Genomic DNA, 19639 nt, shown 5'->3' on the forward strand with positions numbered 1-19639 from the left:
TTTTTAATTTGATGGATCAGAGCAAGCACTTGTTACCAATTTGAAGCTGTACCAGAGCTGTAAGTAGATTGGAGTTGAGCAAGATTTCACAGAGACTGGAACTGTGGCTGTCTGTTGGGCTCAGCCAAGCTCAACTTGGCAATTCTTTCACTCCTGCCTATTAAAAACTCAGTAGCACATAGGGACCAGGAATATTCCCCCCTACCAAGTCCCCTTCAGGTAGTTCAGAGCCTGCAGCTACATGAAGATCTGCAACAGTGTGAGTGACCAGCAGTTGTGAGCGTCATCTTGTGCAGAGAGGTTGTTGTGGCTCAGTTTGGTTGCTGGTGAGCGGATGTCATATTAAGTATAAAACCAAAAGGAAAAGTGTGATGTAGTATAAGTCAGTGCTGTGATACAGCCAGGAGAAGTGTTTGCAGCTCCTACTCTACAGGGTCTATGTGGCTTAGGAGAGCAAAATCTTGTAAGATGAAGGGAATGGCTCTTTCCTACACCTTGAGTAGCTAACCTCCTACATATACCCTCTGCTCCCCAGGCAGCTGCTACAATAGTCTTTCCTTCTTTGCTGAGGTGAGTAAAAGAAGAATACAGTTGATATATGCCTGGGGAAGAGAAGCTGTGTGGAGACCTCAGGGCAGCCTTCCGATATCTGAAGGGGGCTACAAGGATGCTGGAGAGGGACTCTTCATCAGGGACTGTAGTGATAGGACAAGGGGTAATGGGTTCAAACTGAAACAGGGGAAATTCAGGTTAGATATAAGGAAGAAGCTCTTCCCTGTAAGGGTGCTGAGGCGCTGGCACAGGGTGCCCAGAGAAGCTGTGGCTGCCCCATCCCTGGCAGTGTTCAAGGCCAGGTTGGATGGGGCTTGGAGCAACCTGCTGTAGCGGAAGGTGTCCCTGCCCATGGCAGGGGGTTGGAACTGGATGATTTTAAGCTCTTTTCCAACCCAAACCACTCTGTGATTCTATGATTTGCAGGACCCCCATCACCCTGGGCAGAACTCGCACTAGTAAGTCTGTGGGACACAGGGGGAGAAAATTCCCTCCTTCATCCTTGGCTTTCCCTTGGCTACCTTCTTGTGATGTGTTGCCAGTAGGGCACTAGTGCAGCTTAGTGTGGATGCAGCAAGGCTGTAGCAGTTGCTACCCATCCCCTGATCTGGTATTTTTTGTTACACTCAGGATTTTGCTATGGGCAAAAAAAGGAATGCCTCTTATGTATGAAGCTGAGAACTTGTTGATTGTCTGAATAACATTCATAACAAGGCAACCAAAATACAACAAATATCTATTATTACTCTAGTTACAATGATGTGAATTCAATCTAATTTATCTAATTACTCTGAGACACTTGTGATCACAGTGACAACCAGCTCGGGCCATGCCAGGTCCAGCATGACCCTGCAACCTGATGATGTTGGGCCAGTTCAAAGCCTGTGGTCTTCTGTTAGTGATGGCAAAAGCAATGTTTGCCAGGCTATATTTCCCTCTGAGACACACTATCAGCCTCAAGGTCTGTCCTGTTGGCTGATGGGACCTGACTGGCCGAGTGACTGCTCTTTCTCTCTTTTTCCAGGTGTCTGTCATGTGTGGAGAGCCCTTACCGGTGTCACTGGTGCAAGTACCGCCACGTCTGCACTCATGACCCCAGCTCCTGCTCCTTCCAGGAGGGACGAGTGAAGCTGCCTGAGGTAGGCAGGGGCACAGGGCATGGGATATGTATGTTGGCCTTGGTCAGACCAGGAAACCTTCTCCACCCTCTTCCTCCTCCTCTTCTGTTCATCTTCCAGGTGACCCTCACCTTTTCCTCTGCAGATAGCTCTACTCTGCTCTGCTCTAGCAGACCCCAAGGGAGCTGTCTTCTCCCTCCCACACAATACAGGGATTGTGTTACTTTGGGAATTCATTACAAGCTCCTGGACAGGGAGGCTTGTGAAAAGACTGGGCATGCATCTGCTCTTTACTGCGAGGGTGATGAGGCGCTGGCACAGGGTACCCAGGGAAGCTGTGGCTGCCTCATCCTTGGCAGCGATCAAAGCTAGGTTGGACGGGGCTTGGAGCAACGTGCTCTAGTGGAAGGTGTCCCTGCCCGTGGCAGGAGGTTGGAACTGGATGATCTTAAGGTCCCTTCCAACCCAAACCACTCTGTGATTCCATGATTGTATGATTCTAAGCAGATTCCCCAAGCTTCTGAGAATGGATTTAGGGCTCTATCCACAGTGTTAGTGGATTTCAGCCACGCTTCGTGGGTAAGGTACCTAATAGCCACTGCATCAAACTGCCTCCAGATGAGACTAGGGAAGCCTCATTGCCAGTCACTGAGCTGAACTGGACCTTGGGGCTTAATACAGAGCTGGCTGCTGCACTGCAAATGCTGTCTGGCTCATATTGTAACTAATGAGCACTTGCAGACAAGTGGAGCTCAGGAGAATACAAATAGGAAGCCACTTAATTACTTCCTGGTCAGGAATGGTCTGAAAGCATCCTGGCCTGTCTGGTAAATGACCTGAGATGGTTCGTTTTTTGCCTGGCCCAAGGGACCAGTAGCCATTAAGAGATGTGATACTGCTGAACCTCCAGGCACAGGCTGCTGAAGACTCAACGTGTGCTGCCTTCAGAGGATGAAATCCCCACTGCTCCCTGTGTGTGTCTAGCACCTAACGTGATCCTTCACCTACCCTCAGCCCATGCTCCAGGCAAGACAATTTGCTGGACCAAACGACACACATGTCGTGTCTTCACACCCCCATGGCATTCCCCATTCCCTCCCACCCCTTATGTTCTGACTGAGATGTCACATACGTGCTGGTTGAAGTGTCCTGGAGCAGACATCCTGAACTGCTGTGGCATTGGGACAGGCCATAAATATGCATGAGCAGGAAAGTTGCCAGTTCTTCACCTACCAGGATTCAGAATATACTGTAAAGCTGCTTGAAATGTTGCTTGGAAGCTACAGGGCTTGACATCCTCTTCTGAGGGGTGAAGTGGTGAAGGAAGGCAGCCCAGGGTTCAGTCGCTCTGGCCCTATTCCCTTGCATGCACCCTTGGCCAGTCCCATTGGCCACAGGTCTCAGTGCATTTCGCTTCAGGAACTGGAGGGACCTCAAACTTTTGCTCAGGTGTCATTCCTTGGGAGACTTTGTCTCAGCTTTCTGCTGTACAATACCACCACCATTTATCTCCTCTGGCAGACTCATGTGGTGTGTCTCATGTACCAAGCACAGGATTCACCTTCCCAGTTATCTCTTATCTCTTGCACAAAGTGAAATACCTACAGATCTCAGTGAATCTCCTCCTCTCTCAACCTCTATCACATCCCTGGTATTTCTGACACTTGTTCCTATCATAAGGGAAATCATGAGAAGCTCTATATCATCCCGGTTCCTTAGAGAAGATACTGGCAGTGGCACAGCCCTTAGTCTTTACTTTGTCCGCTCTGCAGAACTGGGGAGGAGGCAGTGCACTCATTGTCCTCTTCACATCAGCCTATTTCAACACGTTTTCCGTTGCTGCTTTATCACTTCTCACTGGTTCTGTTTCTGAAAGGTATCCTCTTCAGGCTAGGAGACAGCTCCAGTCCAGGGGGCTTTGCCTGTCAGTGTAGACTACACTTTTTCTCTTCTATTCCCTTTAACAGATGATTTCCTGCTGAGCTTCACATACCTCCTCTCTGATCTTGCAAAGCGATTTGCATGGCAGCAGGGAGAGGCACAAATCTGACCTTAGAAGACCATTGATCTACAAGGCAATGATAGCATCATGCGACACATGTATGTTACTTTGGCCATTGCTAATGAGGGCTGCAGCAATGAGGTTAGAGACGCCTCATTGGCTTCTGCAGCAAAACCATCTCTGGCCACAAACCACTTTCTCACAGGAGACAAGGTCTGGCAGTGAGCTGCTTGGCTCAGGAGCTGTTTTGGCTGCCTGCTGTGCAGAAGAAACGCATCTCAGCACAGGAATGACTGGGCAATATCTGCAAGAATGGCCTTGCAGAACTCCAGACTTTCAGAGATTGCTTTCTGCCTGGCAATGTGAAGAATGGTCTGTAGCTTCAGGGTTCTTCTCATTTCTGTCTGTGTGTTCGTGGCTGTCAAGGACATCAGGGCTGAGGAAGGGTGGGTTCATATGTGCATTCTGACAAACACAGATTTACACTCGCTCTCTGGCCAGAGAGGTTTTGTCAAACTGCACTTTGAAGAAAGGCTTCTCTTGAAAACCCATCTTCTCACTGACTCATCTCCCACACTGGAATTTCCACTGTCTGTTTTTCCCTTTTACCTTTAATTCTTTCCTTTTCTGTCCTCTACCCATGCGTATTCATCGAGTGGGTTCTTTGAACAATAGAAACCATTCGGTATCTTGAAACCAAACCTGGCTCCTTATTTCCCATCCAGACCTCCACTCAGTTCCCATTGACATAACATGACTCACAAGGTCGACAGGACTGAGGTCCATTTCCAGATTTCCCAATGGCATCTTCAGTAGTGCTGAAAATGTACCACCTTTTTGAGTGGGCCTATTTTTACTGGCCTTTCATCTCCATCTGCAATGCTCCTTTCAATCCTTTCCTCTACAAGCACTTGGACCTGCAGATGATGAGGAGGGGGAAGTGTTTGCTACCATCCAGGCTTAAGTGCCTGCTAAATCAGTAACTTTTGAGGCGGTACTGATGGGGAAACTGTACTACCAGTGTGGGATGGTTGGATGATCCCATTTGCAGTCCTTCCATGAGTCTGCTGAGCAGATTAGCATAGCCAGCTTCTAGGATCATATGGTCTGATTGCACCAAGAGACTCCTTGCCAAGCATACAAATATTGGTGTTACTCTGTCAGATGGACTGGTGCCAGAAACTCCTTCCCTCTGTAACCATCATTGCCAGCATACCAAGCCTACTCCCTTCCCCCTCACTATGGCCTTCACCTTCTCTTGTTGATACAGCCACCTCCAGGTGATTTTTCTTCCTCTCTTTGCCCGTACAGCATCTTGCCATCATGTGGGAAGAGGCTTCCCACTCTCCAGATGGCCTGGGCTGCGAATGGACCAATTGGGATGGTACCCATTGCCCCTGGACTAGCCCAAAGCACTTTGAAGTGAGGCTTGTGCCTTCATATACTCCTCACTCCATCATTTCCTTAGCACATCCCACAAGTTTCTGGATTCCCATGAGTTCAGCCTGCTTTTCCTTCAGGTCTTCTTCATGTTCTGTGAGAGGATCTTGGGGTTTTAACTTCATATTTTCTTTCCTTGTAGTCTGAGTTGCTGAGTAATGCAGAGAGCAGGATGAGTTTGAGACCAATCCAGTGGCATAGCAGAAAGGCTTTGGCCATGACCCACACTGTCCAGAAGGCAAAATGTTGTTTCTATTGTATAGCCTCTGATCTACCATCCAAGGATGGTCTTTGACTTACATGGTAGATAGCTGTGATCAGCTAGGCCCAGGCTGGGACAAGGCAGATGTCCTACCACCGCTTGGCAAAGCTAAACCAGAGGCGGAGAAAGGATAGAATTAGGCACATCCACTGCTATCAACAAAGGAGAGTGACTTTCCTACCTGTCACTTGTCAAGTGCTCCGTAAATCTCCTCTGCCAAAAATAAAGCTGAATGAACTCATCTGGGAGCTTTGGGAAAGTCCATGTTTGCTCCTGGTGAAGAACTCCAGCATGGTCATAAAGCAAGAGTATTTACGACTATGGCACTGATCTCAATCAAATAGAGTTGACGATGTCTCTGGGTGATTTGCAGCAGGAATACTTCACCTTGGCATATAATTTCCCTTTACAGCAGGCTTTCAAATCCACATCCACTAGGTTGAAATATACAGGGTGACTTCTTGCTGGTATTGTTGCTATTGAGGGCAGGAAGGGCAAGAATGAGAAAAAAAGAGACATTTTAATACTGAAGTGGATTGTTGTGGGTCTTTTTCTCTAAGAGAGCTGGTGGCAAAAGTGGAGCGAATTAGTCTCAAAGACAGAGGGGAGCAGGCCAAGTTTCTGTTTATTTCTTGGCCATGCTATCTCTGATTTTGACATTTGTTGCTGACTGTATCTAAAGTCATAGTGCAGGCTCAGCGTTGCACCACAAACCATTGCATTGCAGACTAACACAGTGTGAAATCAAGCATTACTCACCTGGCACAATCACCAAGTAAAAGCTTGGTTATTTTCTTGTGTAAATGGGCAACGAGTCAAGAAGTGGATGGAAACTGAGTCACGGAGGAGTAAAGCAATTGATTTGAGCGTCTCTGGTGTGATAGGAGCTGTAGAAAAAGCATCTGTCTCTCCTGATATCTATTATCCCATACAACTGATTGCATCGTCCGTCTTGTCTTTAAACAGACAAAGATCCAGCGGAGTAGTTTTCATGTCAGTGTTTCACAGACATCTGTACAAGAATGGGTAAGCTCGGGTAGCATACTTGAGTTGATGGGATAAAGGATTAAGTCTTCTTTTGTGCTGTCTTCTCTAAGATGAACACTATCTTGTTGCAGGTCTTGCAAGGATTTTAGTTTTGTATGGAGAGAGAGAAGGGGGAAAAAAATGGCAGAAGCCAAAATCAAGTGTAGATAATATCTATTATCCACTGGGTTTAAAAGATACATAATCATTTAATTACCTTGAAGGAGGTTTTCATCTTTCCCTGCTCAGCCGATTTACGTGTGTGTGTGTTTTTCTTCCTCCCCTCAAACAAGCTTTTTATTAAAAGGATTTTCATTGGCTGCCTAAAAAAAGAACAGAAGAAAAGATCTCACACCCAAGTATTTTATGTGTAGCTGTACGTGCTAATGACAGCAAAGCCCACATAAAAGAAACAACTGCTTCAAATACTAATTTGTCAAAAGTGATAGAAAACTGTGTGAGCATCATGCTGGTGAGCAGCTGCTTGAAGGAGAGGAAGGCTGCTTTGCCCAGTGCTTGCTCATGCCTTGTGCTGAATGAACCAGTGGCCTCTGCAGTGGAGTGCACTGATTTAGCTCTGATTTGATGCTTATCCTTCTTGAGGATGGGGTTTTGGGGATAATGGGAAGAAGTGAAGGGAAAAAGAAGGCAGGGACTGATAATGAAAACTCAGCCTGAGCTGGTAGGTATTTAAGAGGCAATGGACAATGCCCTTTAATAACACATTTTAAGTTTTGGTCAGCCCTGGAGTGGTCAGGCAGGTAGACTAGGTGATCAGCCTTCCAGTATCTGAAGGGGACCTACAAGGATGCCAGAGAGGGACTCTTCATCAGGGACTGTAGTGATAGGAGAAGGGGTGATGGATTCAAACTGAAACAAGGGAGATGTAGGTTGGATATAAAGAAGAAATTCTTTACTGTGAGAGTGGTGAGGCAGTGGCACAGGCTGCATAAGGAAGCTGTGGATGCCCCATCCTTGAAAGTGTTCAAGGCCAGGCTGGACGGGCCTTGGAGCAACCCAGTCTAGTGGAAGGTGTCTCTGCCCATTGCAGGTACTGGAACTAGAGGATTTGAAGGTCCTTTTCAACCCAAACCATTCTATGATTTTATCATTGTAGGTCTCTTCCAACTGAAAGTATTCTGTTCTATCTTCTTATATTGTACTTTATTCTATTCTATGATAATGCACATAATCATGGACTTTGTAGCAAACTCAGCAGTGCCCTTCCCCACCCTGCCAGTGCATTTCAGTCTGGCCCAGGGAGGGCTTTTCTCCAAGGTCTCAAAAAAGAAGACATGTTTTCAGGGCCCTCGAGTGTGTCCTGCTTGTCCTCTTTGCAAGGTGCAGAAGTAAGGCATCATGCCCACATCCTCCTAAAATGCAACCTGGTGGAAATGCCTGGGTGGCTGCACTAGGGTGGGAGTAGAGAAGCTGCTGGGTCATCAGGTTAGTGTGGTCAACTCCGTTCTCCCTTGCATCTGCAAAACTTCTGGTGATGCATCTTCAACTGTTGCTGTGGCAACTGCTTGGCTTTCCTCCTGCTCCAGTTCCCATCCTCCTCTAACCCGGTCAGAGAGGAGACTGCTGGAAGCATCAGCATGGGAAGGAGAGAAAACCCATCTCTGCCTAAATGAACGTATCTCATTTCTCAGGAACTCTAATGACAGTTGCAGTGAGGCCAGTATCAGAGTGCTGAATCCTTCTTTGTTGTCGATTATCCACTCACTTATCCTGACACTTGCCTATCATTAAGGGGAGGGTGTGAGGTGTAGTTTCTATGGCAACTGTGGGCAACCTGCTGCCTTCAAGGGCTGGGAGCAGGCAGAGGGACCAGCAGGAGAGGAGAGGGATTCAGGAGCAGCTCTAGACTGGCAGCTGCTGCGGGTGGCAGCAGCCACCCCATGCAGATGGGATCTGGCATAGTGATGCATGCATTTCATAGCACCTGCTTTTAAGCAGCATGGGGGTTTGATGTTTATCATCTGTTTAGCTCTTAGAAGTGTTTCTAAGCACAGGTGATGGAGTTCAGTCTAGTTGGCATCCTGTCCAGGGGGAGGCAGGAGTAATCTAAGAGCAGGCTGTAGCTGATGGTTTGGATCCAGCAATGCCCTGGGGCTCCTGGGGGCTTTGCATTCTAGGCTGTTGCATTTCAGCCCTCATCTGCTGTTATACCCATTCCAAGAAACAGACATGTGTGGTGTAGTGGGTACCTCCTCTTCTTCAGAGGGTATGTTCCAAACGATAATAGGAGGAAATTAAGCACAGAAATAGGAGGGCAGGAAGAAAGCTTTCCCCTTGTTCATGGAGTCCTGTTAGAAAACACTGCTCAGAGGCAGTCTCAAGCAGTGTGTGAGGTCCCAGGTTTTACTTCAGCAGCTGAGAGTTTTATTCTTGGCTTGGACACGTTCACCTTCCTGTGCCCCTGTTTCTTGCACACCCACATCTGATTTGGGCAAGCACTTTCTGCTAATAGATGCTTGTACAGTCCTTAGTACCTGGAGCTGTGATCTCGCAGTGGGGACTGTTCATGTCTTTGAGCATGTACAAGCAAATTGGATAATTCACTGTTTTTTGCAAGTCACACTGACTGGTACTGAGGTGAAGACAAAGATGGAAATCCTGTGGGTGAAGTGGCTTCTTCTGCTATTTTCCAATATCTTTTGTCATCTCTGAGCCTTCATGCCCTGTCGTCATCCAGCTGGCAGGGGAAAAGGCTGGTAACTTGTTCAATTTCTGCAGTAACTTCTAGCAGGGTTTGTGATTATTATGGTGGTGGATCCTGCAGGCAATCTGTGCTGGTGCAGGGCAGACCCATCATGTCTCTCCTTGCTGAGACCTACAGCCAAATCCCAACAGAAACTGAGAAGTGATGGGAAAAAGCCTCCCCGTGAGCACTTCATCCTACCTTAATATACATCTGTGTTCTTAGAGCTTAGCTTCTCCAGCCACCACGTGAATGACGAATCAAGGACCTGTTCATATAATTCCTAGGAGCAACTCAGGGAGATTAGTTTGAGTGGAGATGTATCTGACACTCAATACCACGTTACTCCTAACAGTTGGGCTGCTCATCTTTGTAATGAAAGATTATTTATTCCACAGGACAGAGTGATCTCAGAATGCAACAGGGTAATATTTATCTGTCCCTGTCAACACTGTACCCTTGAAATGACGTTGGGAAGAGCTTATGTTGTTTTGATAGCCTAGCTCAGTGCAATGTCATTGTAATGCCTCAAGTGACTATAGGATTTTCTGGCTATCTGGACATCTGTTAGGTCTGCTAGGATCCGTATGGCAGCCTGCAGTTTAAGGGAGGAAAGACAATTCCCCATTCAGACTTAGTCCAGGGTGATGGCCTGGCTCTGAAGGAGAAAGGTTTTGCTTTTCTCCATTATAACGTCAGTTGCATTCACTGCTTTGGGGCATGTAAGCTTTTGGTATCTGGCCAAGGAGAGAGGTTCTCAGGATGTTGAAGCTGCAGATAAGAGATGAGGCTGGAATGTGTATCCTGCTTGGTGCATCTCCAGGAGGCTGAGCCCAGACCCTCCTTCCCTGCCTCATCTTTGAGCATGGCTCCATTTGCTTTGGCTTGGATGTTATCTCATGCTCTCATGGATCTCACTGAGGGGGAGGGTGACAAGAGCCATGATATCACGGTCCCAACCTTCCCACTGTGGAAGCCAAAGTTTTCTGACTCTCTGGGCTTCTGTCCTGGTTTCTGAAGGAAATGGGTTTGCATCAACGTGGACTGTGGGTGCAATCTCCGGTGCATCTGTTGCTCTGTCTCCTTTGTTGACTTCTGAACTCATTGGCCATTCTTGGGCTAGTTGGGCCAAAGTCTGGAGCTCTCAGAGATACCAAGTTCCTACTAACTTTGTAAATACAGACAGCTTTAGAGGACAAATAGTTTTTTGGTGCTCTCTTAGGAAGAAAGCACTACGCTTTGGGCTCAACCCTTGTTAGATACCAGAAATCTCTATGTGAGAGTGTTGTCATGACCGTCCCTGTCACATCTGAAGGGATTCTTGGTTGCAGAATGTCTCTTACCCATACAAACCTCATTTGTTGGCACAGAAACTGAGCTTTGCTAATGAGTGACATGTCAATGTCATTGGCACATGGATGAGTAGTAAGGGGTGTTATTGCAATGCTCAAAATCTGCAGCCTCATTGGACTGCTGGGGTGCCATGCATAGATGTACAGTGCTTTAATATACATGAAAGGTCTTGTGAACTTCAGAGAGAAGCCCTTACTTCCCTCTCAAGGGAAGTAAGAAGGGAAGTAAGAAGGATGCAGATTTATATAGTCATAATTAGAGAAGAAATAAGCTGCCTGTGCTCCGCCCCATGCTTTGCACAGTCCAGTTTTACTCTGTGTTATTCTGAAGGGCTCTCTTACTGAACGAGTGTTTTCCATTAACAAATGATAGACTTTGTCCAAGTAAATACATGGTTATCTTCTCTCTTGCACATACACCACCTTCCTCAATGCACACATTCACATTTCTCACTATTTCAAAAGCAGGCAGTTACTCAGGAAACACCAGAACTGAGACTGTTTGCATGTCTCCAGTAGCCCCTTTTCTATGAGCAGATGTACTTACTGACACAATAATCTACTATTTTTATCACTAGTCCCCTCCTCTCCTCCAGTGACCAGAAGGCTCCTGCTCTCTGGATCATTACTTTTCCTTCGGAGAGTGTGTCAAAGCAGCAAAGGGCTGAGAGAAAACTAACGTTGTGTCTCTATTTAACAAGGATAAATGTGGTGCTTGGATAATTATGGCAGCCTGACCTTGATCCTTGTGAAATAATGGACCAGCTGAGAAAGACTCTATTAATAAAGAATTAAAGGAGGGTAAAATCATTAATGTTGATCATCAGAGATGTGTGGACCGTACAGTTCTGGTGTCCTCAACATAAAAAGGACATGGAGCTGTTGGAGCGAGTCCAGAGGAGGGCCACGAGGATGATAAGAGGGCTGGAGCACCTCCCATATGAAGACAGGCTGAGAAAGTTGGGGCTGTTCAGCCTGGAGAAGAGAAGGCTGCGTGGTGACCTCATAGCAGCCTTCCAGTATCTGAAGGGGGTCTACAAGGATGCTGGGGAGGGACTCTTCCTTAGGGACTGTAGTGGTAGGACAAGGGGTAATGGGTTCAAACTTAAACAGAGGAAGTTTAGATTAGATATAAGGAAGAAGTTCTTTACAGTGAGGGTGGTGAAGCACTGGAATGGGTTGCCCAGGGAGGTTGTGGATGCTCCATCCCTGGCAGTGTTCAAGGCCAGGTTGGACAGAGCCTTGAGCCACATGGTTTAGGGCAAGGTGTCCCTGCCCATGGCAGGGGGGTTGGAACTAGATGATCTTAAGGTCCTTTCCAACCCTTACGATTCTATGATTCTATGATTCTATGACTGACTTCAGAGGCAGAATAGTCCTAGGTTGGGATCAAGCTCTCAACAGACCTGGGTCATTTCCCAGCACTGTCTGCATGGCACTGGGGGAGTCGCTTTGCTCCTGATCAACAGGATTCAGCAGTGAGCCAGGTAACAGGAGGTTAGTTGTCTTCCTTCAGCTTCTGCTTTCGCGTAGCCACTCTTTGGTGATCAGCATCATTCATAGCACTGAAGACAAGGACCCAAGAGACTATGGCAGCTGAGCTAATGATCTGCTATTGATCTGTTGGTCTCCCTCTAGCAGTGATATCTGTACACCAATCTGTACAAACCGCCACTGAAGTATGTAGCAACCAGTGTGCACAGAGCTTAAACAGGGCCAAAGCTCTTCCATGGACTGAGCACCAGCCACCTTTTCCCAGGCATCAACATCACTTGCTATACCTGACAAAAGAGAGTTGGGATTTGCTCCTGGAAGACTCTTAACTGGAATGGAACCACCAGAAGTGACAGTGGTGCAAGGACTCAATTATTTCTTTGTTGCCTCTGAATGTGTTTACACTTCCCATAAATCCTATTGCTTTCTCCTCATCGGCTGCCTTTAAAGTTCTGAGTGTTTTCTTCTTGTATTATTACTTTAGCTGGGCCAATAAAGAAGCACGCCATCCATCAAACTAACAACACTGTAAAGTTAGGAAGTGCAGCTAAAATAGATGGTGCATTAAAAAATTCTTTGACCGGGTGAGCGTTTTTGTAGCTGGTTTGATTGCTGCTGGTGCCGATGTAAATTTGGGAGAAGTATATCCAGAAATTTATGGAGTTTGGAATCCTGCCTCCAAAGCATTGACCTGATTCCGCTTTATAACCTAATAACATTCCCCAGTGCTGTTGGTGTAAATTTTCAATATAATTTTTATGATGCTAAGAATTAGTGGTGTAATAATGTAAACACAACATGGACTGTAAGTCACTCCCTTCCCTTCTCTTCCCTCACTGGGAATGCCCTGTTCTCCTTGCTGCTTCCTTCTCCAGATAATCCTTGGGCTGGGAAGTCGTGCGAGTGTTTAGAAGTGATTCATCGAAGGAACCAGCTTGTCAGCCCTGGAGCTTGAAGCTCTCTGTCTGCAGCAGTACAGGGGAGCTGCTAAACAAGCCTCTGGTTTTGCGTGGGTGATATCACAGCCCTGACCCAGGGTGACCGTGCTGAGGTGTGAGAGAGAAGTTCAGGCAACATATTCCAGGCAGTCCCTGCTGCCTTTCATCTGCCAACTTGCTGCCTTCCTGCTTCTTATTCAAGTGAAATCTGATTCCTCTAAAAGCAATGAAAAAACCACCATTATTTTCTTCCTCTTTTCCCTCTCCTTGTTCTCCTTCCTTCCCTTCATTTCCTTTCTCTTTATCTGCTCTGTTTTGGTTTTGATGTTTTTGGTTCTGATTTACAGAGCATCCAGATGCTATGATCTAGATATCTTTATAAAGATGCAATCCCTGCCTCTCACTCCCTCTTAATCAAGACTTAATCCCTTACCCTCTTGATATGATTACAGCACAGAGTGGGAGGGTGGGAAAGCCAAGAGGGACACAGGGAAAATGGTACCTTGCAGCTCAGCAGACCAGAGAAACAAAAGATGTATTGTATTTACATCATATGTGGGTAAATAGCAATCTGAGTGTCATTTCTTGTGTGTCCCAAAGGGCTGGAGTGCGTAAGTTATGGTCCTCACTTAGATTCACTTTGACGTCATGTTCCTTCTAGGCAAGATGGATTGGATAATGCACAAAGATGGTTGATGAATGAGAGATATTGAAGACAAGTCTTAAAAACCCTTGAGGTGGAGGATGAAGAAATGGATTTTGATGGCAGGAGAAAAGGGGAACTGTATGCTTTGAGATAAGTAGTCATAGAGTTGGTGGTGGTCCTGAATGGAGATGACTCCTACACTTCTGGGAAAGGAAGGATTAACATCCATTGCCAAGACTTGAGTTTATCTTGCCAAAGATGGCTGCAATGCAGTCAGCAGTAGGTGAGCTATAGTTTCCTTCTATAGAAAGTGGAGATCCAATCAATGTTACCAGGGATCATGAGGGAGTAGTATGAAGGAAAAGTAAGAAAGATTCCCTCACCTGAATGCTTGCGATGACAAGAGGTGCACAGAGGAAGACAAGTGAGCAGGAACATGAACATAAGGGAGATTGTTGATAGGTGGATGGGTCATTGTATTAAACCTTATAGCAGCCTTCCAATACCTAAAAGGGGGTCTACAAGAAACCTGGAGAGGGGCTTTGGACAAGGGCCTGTAGGGACAGGCCAAGGGGAATGGCTTTAACCTGCCAGAGGGGAGACTGAGATGAGCTCTTAGGCAGAAGCTCTTCCCTGTGAGGGTGCTGAGGTGCTGGCACAGGGTGCCCAGAGAAGCTGTGGCTGCCCCATCCCTGGCAGTGTTCAAGGCTAGGTTGGACAGGGCTTGGAGCAATGTACTCTAGTGGAAGGTGTCCCTGCCCATGGCAGGGGCTTGGAATTGGATGAGCTTTAAGGTTCTTTCCAACCCAAACCATTCTGTGAGTCTGTGAGTCTATGATTCTATGATTCGTGGATGTTGTAGCTGTTCCCATGTAAGATGCCTCCCATTCAGAGTACATCAGGCTCATTTTCTTTTGGAAAATAGAAAACAGTTTCATGAGACTTGGGCTCATAATCCTGGCCATAAACAGTAACAGAGAGTGAAACTGTAAAAAATAAGATTAGAAGAAAACCCATGCAATATTATAACATTGTAAAAGATCCTTACATGCTTCATCCCTAGGAGAGGATGACAACTCAGAGTATCTGGTCAGTCTCCAGCTTATAGTGGAAAAAAATCTCCACAAAATCATAGCTATATGTGTATGAAACACCATAAAGGAACCAAACTAATTAGTTCAGGGCTAAGAACACATAGCCTCAGAGAGGTTTCATCGTCCTCTTTAGAAGAATTCTCCTGATGGCTTTCACTGGGAACTCAGGTATAGCTATGATGAGAGCCATAACACATATGTGAGAGAAAAGGAGAGAAAGGCTTCTCATATTTCTAAGACTTCATTATTTCAGCAAGTTACAGCAAAACACATTTGTAGGCGTTCTATGAGGAGTTATAAATAAAGAAAATGAAACTACCATCGACCCAATGAGTACAGTCCATTTCATGCAGTGTTTTCACTTACTTGATGACTGGCAAAGTTTAGTGATTTGAGGTGTGCATCACTGCTGATACAAGTAATTGGCAAGGGTGGAGGATGTTATTGAAAGAGACTGATTTGAAAGCATTTAAGGAATAGAATGAAGTTACATACACAAAATGAATCAAGAAGAGTCTGCTTTCAAATGCGTTGCCCTGGTACAGATTAAAACGGATTTTTCTTCCTCTGGAATCTGAACCAGCTCCCTTTAGAGTCAGGGGAAAGGCTTCATTTATTATATACCAAAGACAAAAGGGATGGAATTGTGCCCTTCCTTGATACAATTGTTGGCAGTGGATGTTTTTATATCCCCTACATCATGTGAAAACTGTGCTTTTCCAACCTAGATGATGTCCATTGCAGAAGAAAGGTGAAGAGAAACTGCTTCTGCTGGAAAATGCCCAGGATAACTCTTTTTTAAGCATCCTTCTGGTTGGATCCTGCTCCAGGGTCTGCTCTGAGCGGGCTGATGTTTTGCCCTCTAAATACAAACCTTACCAGGCACCCAAAGCTTGACACAGGTTGCAAAAAGAGTATCACATCTGAATTCAAACCCAGAGCGTAGTCCAAGCTCAGAGGTTTTATGCAGTACATCACCCAATGAAATTGCCTTTTCCCCTCCCTGTTTCAATTAGAAAGAACATTAGGTCAATCAGATAAAGCCACATTGGGAGGATTTCCTCTTTATGGCGCTTGCCTCTTCAATTATCTATAATGAACTTCCTCACAGCACTGCAAAGCTTTTTATATGCAAACGAATCCTGTTTTGGGGCTGCCGCAATCACTGCTTGTTAATGAACTTGAAACAAGTGTTATCGGAAAGGTTACAGCACCAGTGGTGGAGGGGGACAGGATAAAGCTAGACAAGAAAGACCAGCCTGAAGAGCAGGGATTGACCTGCAGGTAACATAGTGGACTATCTCCAACCCCCATCCTCCAGCCCCCTTCAGAGGCTTTTCGATGTGACAGACATCAAGCAAAATGCCCACTCTTGGGAAATGTCTGCTCAGCAGCAGATAGGGCTTTCCCATCCTCCTGTCCCACTGATTCTCTGTGCCAATGCATTTCTCTCTCAACTCCTATAGCTGAGAAGAAAGAAAAATGAGGTGATGTTGCCAAGGTCTTTTCTTATGCCAAGAGAAAGAGAGGGAGCTGATTTAGAGGCCCCAGGACGTGTCGGGCAGATGAAGGGGAAGGGTCAGGGTGCTATTGAAGCCATGCAGTCCCAAATGGTATTTATACATGGTATCTGCTGGTGTTATCAGAACTGGAAACTCTCACCCTTGTTTTAACATAACCTAGGTCACCTCTTTCCCCTTACCTCTGTATTTTCACAGGTCTAAGTCACCCAGGGTTAGATTAGGCCTCACTTTCTCATGCTGAGTAGCTACTTAACCCCCCATCTAATCCTAACACTGGTGTGCCTTGATAGGGTACAACCATGGAATCCAAGGTTAGAAAGGCTTTCTAGAGTGTCAAACTTTGCCCTTTTGTCAAGACAAACACTTCCGTGACACTGTAAGCATTGTATTTCAGCATTAGTAGTTACCTGGGGACAATTTGTGACAGGACAAGACAATGGCAAGAACAGGGAGAGTTGGAACAGGGTGTAGCTCCTCAAGCACTCTTGGGGGCCCAATATAGTCTCTTTCTACACTGTGTCTTGTGCATGATGAGGCATAGGGCAACATCCACTGCTCATATACTCAACTTTCTGGAGCCTCCTCGCATGTTACTGCTTGTTGAAGTGCTGCTCAACACCAGGATCCCCAAGACTGCAGAGAATCATGGTGGTAAATCTCATCACTGCATTGCAGTATCACATGGGCTTGCCACTTCCAATCCTTACACCATCCAGCCAGGAGACTGGGGAAGGCTTCTGGACTTCACTGCAGCTATGTGCTGTGTGTTTACTGGATTTTCTTCCTGCCCCTGGCCATGGGTCAGCTCACACCCGCAGTGTGATGATTGATGGCTCTTGTAATTCTATTCCTGGTTGGCGTAACTGCAGATGTTACACGTCTAATCCATTTCTTTATCTTCCTAAGCTATTTGCTTCAGTAAGATGCTTCCACCATCTGCTCTAACAAGCTCACAGGCTCTCATAAGCCATAAATTCCACTTTTGAACCTTTCAGTCCCTTTCCCTACTTTCCAGCTTTGGATCAGTCATTTTTCTCCTGCTGTCCCTTACCCACACCTGCAGATTAAGCTTGCATCTCTTTATGGAAGTTCCCTGTCTCTGCTTGCACCAGCTGAACCCGGCTTTAACACTGGGCAGGACAGTCTGAAATGGTGTTGTTCTCTGGACTGGACAGGATGGCTACACCATCATGATACCATGGTGCTCTACAGATAGCAGGCAGCATGCCCAATACAGTACAGAGAAGAAGAAGAGGGGACAGGCTTCCTTTTGGCATGTAGATGTTGGAAAGACATCCAACAGGCACTCACAAGTGAGCAAGACAGTGTTGTCTGTGCTTATAGCATGCTTATGTTTTTTAGCCTGTTGCAGTGGGGTTTTTAAAGGATTCCATTTTATATCAAACCTCCTTGGATTAGCCAGGCAAATGTTGCAGTCATTTCCTAAAGAGTTGATGGCCTCCTGGAATACATGTATTTGACAGCTCACAGTTGTCTGATTGTGCTATGAAGAAGCAGTTCACTGCTACTCTGTGCAAATTAATGACACTTTGAATACAGCCTTCTGCATTGCAACTTTGGGTACTCAAAACCTCACCCTGTGAGGCACTGGATTAGCAACACACACTCAGCATTGCTCCTTTAGCGAAATGATGGCAAGCCTTTCCATGGGATATCCACGCACTGTGTAACAGTTGTTTCCTGGGAGCTGGATCCATCTGTAATAAATACTCTGTCCCCTTCTAAGCCAAAACAAACTCTCTTTTTAACAGCCCAGCCTCTGTCTTGCTGGAGCTGGCTGGAGCTGTGCCTCTGAGAAAGGAATTATGTTCAGATTTGTGCTTTATTCACTTCTCATGTCATGGTATTGCAACTGGACTAAGTTCCTGGAGGGAACACGATTGCTTTCCCAGTACCTGATTAATGGAACAGGTATTAAAAAGCACCAGAGGTGCTTCCTTGGGTCCTGAAGATTGAAAGTCTGTTGGCCAAACAAGGGAGATAGGAAAGGATGGTCTGTAAAAGAAATCCTTCCTTACCTGTTTATCTCAGCCCTCCTGGTTATGCTCTTTGAATACCTTGTAATAGGCTGAGGCCCAGGGAGATGCAAAGGCTTTGTAATGGGTTGAAGTGAAGCGTGAAGTGAGAAGGTTGAGAAGCATCAGAGGACTCCACCTGGGGCTGGGAAACCCGTGTGCTGACTTGGTGCATTGTCTTTTCTCTCCCTAGGACTGTCCTCAGCTGCTGCAGGCAGAGAAGATCCTGGTGCCAGTGGAAGTGATCAAGCCGATCACATTGAAGGCCAAGAACCTGCCTCAACCACAGTCAGGCCAGAGGGGCTACGAGTGCATCTTGAACATCCAGGGAAATGAGCAGAGAGTGCCCGCCTTGAGGTTCAACAGCTCCAGCGTGCAGTGCCAGAACACCTCGGTGAGCAAGCACTGTGTGCCTGGGAGAGATGTAGGGGCTAAGGAGGATAAGGAGTGCCTACAGCACTGTCCCAATGGAACCTGGGGTTGTGTTGCAGCCCTTTTTACCTTATTGTGTACATAATTCCAGCCACAGTCAAGGAAAGGCTGGTTGCTAGCTTGCAAACTGTCCTTTTTGATCTTTAGGCTGGCTGGTGTTACCACACAGTAGTTGATGCTGCCCTTGGAACCCAGCATTTGGCAATACAAGAAAGATGCTCAGGGGTCTGCAGCATCTCTCTTGTGCGGAGAGATTGTGGGATCTGAGCCTGTTTAGTCTAGAGAAGAGCAGACTGAGAGGGCATCTCGTCAATGAAGATCAATATCTCAAAGGCGGGTGCCAGGAGGATGGTGCCAGACTCTTTTCAGTGGTGCCCAGTGACAGGAAGAGGAGCAATGGCCGTAAACTAAAACACAACATGTTTCATCCCAATATGAGGAAGAACTTCTTTACATTGAGGGTGGCAGAGCACTGGAACAGGCTGTCCAGGGGGTTTGTGGAGTCTCACTCTCTGGAGACATTCAAACCCACCATGGACACCTTCCTGTGTAACCTGCTCTGGGTGTTCCTGGCTTGGCAGGGGGTTGGACTGGGTGATCTCCAGAGGTCCCTTCCAACCCTAATGATTCTGTGATGACCCTTAGCATTATGGGTCTGTGATAGAATCATTCTATAATTCTATGATTGTTATCAGCTTAACCTGCCCATATCCTCACAGTGCCACATCCTTGTGTGCATTCAGAAGGGTTTCTGAAGGGGCAGGTGTTCATATCAACACTGAGAGTTAAAGTTATTCTGTGGGGTTTTGGCAATGGGACATATAAACCCCTATATAAACAGTCTGACTGTGGCCACCATGTAATGGGTCAAAAGAAGGGTGAAATGCTGAAGGCTGAAGTCGAACTTTCCTCCTGTCACTGATTCACCACATGACCTTTTTTTAGTTTCTTTGCCTCTGCCCACCTCTGCTTCCCCATCAGCAGTGCAGGACCAATAACGCTCCTCCCAGGAGTCACAAG

The 19639-nt window shown here is 46.4% G+C and overlaps 1 protein-coding gene across 3 annotated transcripts in view; it reads left to right on the top strand.

The window, feature by feature from the left end:
- PLXNA4 (plexin A4) overlaps window positions 1-19639 on the top strand; it is a 475791-nt gene that overhangs the window by 359747 nt on the left and 96405 nt on the right. For all 3 annotated transcript variants that reach the window (XM_030479279.1, XM_030479280.1, XM_030479281.1), the window contains exons 9-10: window positions 1577-1691; window positions 18381-18581. In XM_030479279.1, coding sequence (XP_030335139.1) covers window positions 1577-1691; window positions 18381-18581 — 316 coding nt within the window. The remainder of the gene's footprint in view (window positions 1-1576; window positions 1692-18380; window positions 18582-19639) is intronic.

The sequence above is a fragment of the Strigops habroptila genome, chromosome 3 (genome assembly GCF_004027225.2).
Source record: "Strigops habroptila isolate Jane chromosome 3, bStrHab1.2.pri, whole genome shotgun sequence".
Classification (NCBI taxonomy): Eukaryota; Metazoa; Chordata; class Aves; order Psittaciformes; family Psittacidae; genus Strigops; species Strigops habroptila.